This window comes from Crocuta crocuta, unplaced genomic scaffold (assembly GCF_008692635.1).
Source record: "Crocuta crocuta isolate KB4526 unplaced genomic scaffold, BGI_CrCroc_1.0 scaffold15, whole genome shotgun sequence".
NCBI classification, from domain to species: domain Eukaryota; kingdom Metazoa; phylum Chordata; class Mammalia; order Carnivora; family Hyaenidae; genus Crocuta; species Crocuta crocuta.
Window position 1 is genome coordinate 3,718,927 of NW_027530508.1, and position 4,766 is coordinate 3,723,692.

The following is a 4,766-nucleotide window of genomic DNA, read 5'->3' on the forward strand; positions in this document are numbered from 1 at the left end:
GATGATGGCCGGAGGCCAGCCTGTGTGCAGAACGGAGAGAGAAGGGAGGAGGGGCGCCAGCTCTCTGCCTGCGGGCACCGAGCCCTGGGAACACTCTGTTCACCTTTGCAACTTGATCCTGGTCTCGCGCCAGACCAGCTTCAACTGCTCTTGGGAAAGAGATCAGCCCGGGAGATCCCAGAACATCCCAGCAGAGAGAACTCTTGGAGACTGTCTCGTTCAGCCTATTTGGCAGATGGAGGGGAGCAGAAAATAGAAAATCCAGCTTGATGGATAGACCTGCAAACTCTTCTAGGGGGGAAGACGCATCCTCACTCCCTGATGGCTGGGTAATGCACATGACACTGGAGTCTATTCTCTGACCCTTGTGGCGCCCTTTTTCCATCAGTTCATCGAACACATATTTATCGAGCACCCACTGTGCGCTAAGCGTTGTACTGGGCACAGAGATAGAGGGTGAGTAAGACCAAGTCTCTGACTTCATTGAATGGACATTCTAAGAGCAAAGCAGACAACAGACAGATAAATATGTAATTCAAAGGTGGGGAATGATAAGTGGTAGGAAGAGACCCGAAATGATATGAGGGAGTGAGCCATGTAGACGGAGATGGGATGGAGGGAGTTTCCAGGCAGAGGGAAGAGCATGTGCAAAGGCCCTGAGGTAGGGTTATGCTTGCTGTGTTGGAGGGATGTCACAGAGGCCAGGCATCTGGAGCAGAGTGAGGGAGAGGACTGGGAGAAGAAATCAGAGTGGGGGCGGAAGGCCAGGTCATGGAGGAAGCTGAAGTCACGGGGAAGACTTTGGCTTTTCCTCTAAGGTAGGAATTCTGGGAGGGTTTCTTCCTAGCAGAGGAAGAATTTGATGTGACTTAGGTTTAACAGGAGCCCTCTGGCTGCTGAGTAGAGGATGGCTTGTGTGTGGGACAAGGATGGAGGCAGACAAGTCAGGGAGGAAGCTACTGGAATAGTCCAGGTGAGAGGTAAAGGTGGCCCGGCCTGGCAGAGAGGCCTCCCCCGGTTGCCCTTTGTCCTTCATGGAGACACAGGAAGGGACAAGGAGCCTTCCTCCCGCCCTTGCCCATGACCCCAGTCCACGGTCTCCCCGCAGCTAGAAAGGTACATCCAGATGAACTTGAGGTCAGAGCTGGCCCAGGTCCAACAGCACATGGTCCAGAACCAGACGGCCACCATGCTGGAGCTAGGCACCAGCCTCTTGAACCAGACCACCGCCCAGACCCGCAAGCTGACTGACGTGGAGGCTCAGGTACGGAGGGCGAGCAGGCGGCGTGGGGGGAGGGGGAGGGAGGACCGTGGCCGGCCCAGCTGCCTCTGTCCCTGGGTAAGGTCTGGGCCTCCCCTGGGCCTGTAACGCCCTGGGGCCCCTCCCCGATGACCCTGTCACAAAAGAAACACTCCGGCCACCAGGCCACGAGCCCTGGGGACAGACTCTGGGTTTGGTCCTGCGGCCTCTTTGACTCCAGGTCTGCGCTGGGCACCAGCATGACGGTGGGTAGCCGCACCTGGGGACTCACACGGCTCCAGGGAAAGACGGATAATAAACGATTCACTCAACCTCAGGGGGCCAGCGACTGACACAGGGGGCGGCAAGGGCCACAGAAGCGGGGGACAGGCTTATAAATGGGAGGGCGAGCAAGTGAATGGATGAAAAGATTGAATGACAAATAGGTGTGTGTCTGTTGAATCCCTACTACGTGCCAGGCACTGTTGGAGATGCCTGGCTCCCGTTTATAGCAATAAGTGAAACAGCCGTGCCTCCCTACCCTCGTTGGATTTCCTTTCAATGATCACCAGGGAAATGGACAGGATGAATAACTTGCATATGTCGGGGGGGTGACAGTGCTTAGGAGAAAACGGCGAGGGCAGAAGAGAGGGACGGTGAGCTGGGGTGAATGGACGGCTTGCAAGTTTAGACACTGAAGCCAGGAGGGCACTGTGGAGAAGGTAGGATTCTCCCACCACGGGGAGAGGGGTGGGCAAGCGTTCAGAGAGGCACTGGGGGCAAATGACATCGCAAGGTGTGGTGGGGACTGGGACTTTTCCGCTGTGTGCTGTAGGAGCCATGGGAAGGTGGGCCACATTTTTAAAAGGCTGCCTTGGGCTGCTTAGCAGAGAAAGGACTGTAGGGGACATGGGTGGGAATAGGGAGCCCTGTGAGGAACACAGGACACAGGGTGAGAGACGGCAAAAGCCAAGACCAAGTGGGGGCCATGGAGAGGGAGGGAATGGTCCGATGCCCATCTGGAAGGTGCATCTGACAGGACTTGCTGCTAGATTGGATTGGGGTGGGGAGGGGGAGGTCTAGGGGGACTCCTCCAGGGGCCTGAGCAGCCAGAAGAATGGAACTGTCATGTGCTGTGATGGAGAAGAGCAAACTCAAGAGGCAGGTCATAAACTCAGTTAGGGCCTGTGAGTGAGTGAGTTGAGTGAGTGACCATAGAAACTAACTGCAGGCAGGATGGAAATCGGTTGGCGCGTTTCGAGACTGGCACAGAGCAGCGCCCTGCAGGGGTCGCCTAGCCCCCTACCCCTTCCTGTTTGCTGGGACAGGTCCTGAACCAGACGTCGCGAATGGAGATCCAGCTGCTGGAGACTTCGCTGTCCACCAACAAGCTGGAGAAGCAGCTTCTACTGCAGGGCCGTGAGCTCCACCGGCTGCAGGGCCGCAACAAGTGGGCACCGGCATCCTGGCATGGGGCCGGGACAGGGCTGGGGGGCAGGGCCAGCCTGGGACCTGAGTGCGGTTGGGACCCAGGGTGGGCACCAGAGCTAGGGCCGGGCTGGGGCCGGGGCCAGGGGTGGAAGCTGGACTTGGGCTAATACCTGGGACAGGGGTGGGGGCCAGAGCTGGGGGGCCCAGATTGGGACTGAAGTGAGGGACCATTTGGGGGCTCACGATGGAGCCAGAGCTGGGGTAAGGACCGAAACCAGGGCTAGAGTCCAGACTGAGGCTGGGAGACAATGTGAGCCCTGGGCTGGGCCGAGGCTGGGCTGGGGGCCCCGCAGGCATCCCTGGGTGGAAGCGGGAGGCAGATATTTCCCTAGGGGCTCAGAACACCCTGATTCTTTCTCTGTTCTTTCTTTTTTCCCTTTCCTCCTCCTTCCTTCCTTTCTTTCTTCCTTCCTCTTTATTTTTTCCTTTATTTTATACATTTTTTAAAATTTTTAAAAAGATTTTAACATATTTATTTATTTTAAGAGACAGAAAGAGACAGAGGGTGAGCAGGGGAGGGACAGAGAGAGAGGGAGACACAGAATCTGAAGCAGGCTCCAGGCTCTGAGCTGTCAGCACAGAGCCCGAGGTGGGGCTTGAACTCATAAACTGTGAGATCATGACCTGAGCCGAAGTCAGATGCTTAACCGACTGAGCCACCCAGGAGCCCCCATTTTATAAATTTTCAACAGCTTTAATGAGCTACAGTTGACATACCATACAATTCATCCTGTACATTTTAATTTGATTTACTAATTTGTAAATAACTAAACATTACTGACTTCTCGTCTACACTAGCGGAGTCCCTGCATTTATAAGCAAAGACACTTGAGGTGAACACCCTTCAAATTACACAGAACAAAAGAGTCATGGGGTACAGATAAGGCAGAGAAACTGGCATCGGAGGCTGATTTCATCTTGGTTTCGAGCTGAGTGGGGAAAAACTGTCAAGGTCAAGGTGCTGGAGGAGGCAAAACCCACACACTGAAGCAGCCACTGGCCTGTGTGCAGGGGGAGGTGGTGTAGTTGCTCACCTGCAGGGTCACAATAAGGATCTAAGGCTTGTCCAGGTCTCTCTGATCTGCATGTAGCTAATGACAGTTTGTCACCTTCTTATTCCACCATCCCAAGGCGGGTCAGGGCAGGGACTGGGACAGTCTGAATTGCCACCAAGTGGCTAGAAATCAGGGAAGATGGAGGAGGTCACCAAAAAGCTCTTGGCCCATGGAGACAGCTAAATGTCTAGAATTTGAGCGTGCCCCAATTTTTTCTCTTCCTACGGCATAATTTGGGGTTGCGGGGAGATTCCTTCTGCCCTGGCTAGACTCACTGTTCTAGTCTGGAGAATGGGTCAGCATAACCTTATAGGTAGGGAATGTCTCCCTCCTATCCCGGTCCCCTTAGCCAGCCGCCCGCCCACAGCAGAGGTAACCACTCTCCCTAGTTTCTTGCCGGCCCTCCCATTCATTCAATCAACAATCATTTTTTGAGCGCTGACCACGCATCAGGCACTGTTCTAGGCACTGGGGTTACAGAAGTGAACACCAGACAAAAATCCCTGTCCCACAGCAGACATTCTATAAGCTAACATTGGAGGTGGCATTTGTGTGCTTATGAATATGCACACAAATAGGTACGTACAGTCTCTTTTTTTAAAAAAATCCTTCCTGATCCCAAATGGAGCTCACCGCTCTTCTTTTCCCCAAGTATCCCGGAAACTCATTGCGGGATCCGCTTGCCGGTTCTTTTCTCTGACCCGATAACGTGCCACACTGTGGCTGTGCCCACACTTATTTCCCCAGCCCCCAGTTAATGGCCAGTAAGGTTGTTGTTTCCTGTCTGTTTCTACTATTCAACAGGAGGCAGTGAATAATGTTCCCGAACCTCGCTGCACACACGGGAGCACTCCTGCAGGATAAAATGCCAAAAGTGGAAGAGTCGAGTCAAAAGCTTTTTTCTTTTTGTAAAATTCTTTTTTATTAACTCGTGACAAAAATGCTCCATGCTTATTATATCACCGGACAATAGAGAGCCG

General features: G+C 53.7%; 1 protein-coding gene across 1 annotated transcript in view; it reads left to right on the top strand.

Moving 5' to 3' along the window:
* The window catches only part of ANGPT4 (angiopoietin 4), a gene marked incomplete at its 5' end in the record, with an annotated part of 37,914 nt that overhangs the window by 20,505 nt on the left and 12,643 nt on the right, over positions 1-4,766 (top strand). Inside the window, 2 exons of the mRNA XM_077767056.1 lie at positions 1,109-1,264; positions 2,569-2,690. Of these exons, the coding sequence (XP_077623182.1) occupies positions 1,109-1,264; positions 2,569-2,690 (278 nt within the window). The remainder of the gene's footprint in view (positions 1-1,108; positions 1,265-2,568; positions 2,691-4,766) is intronic.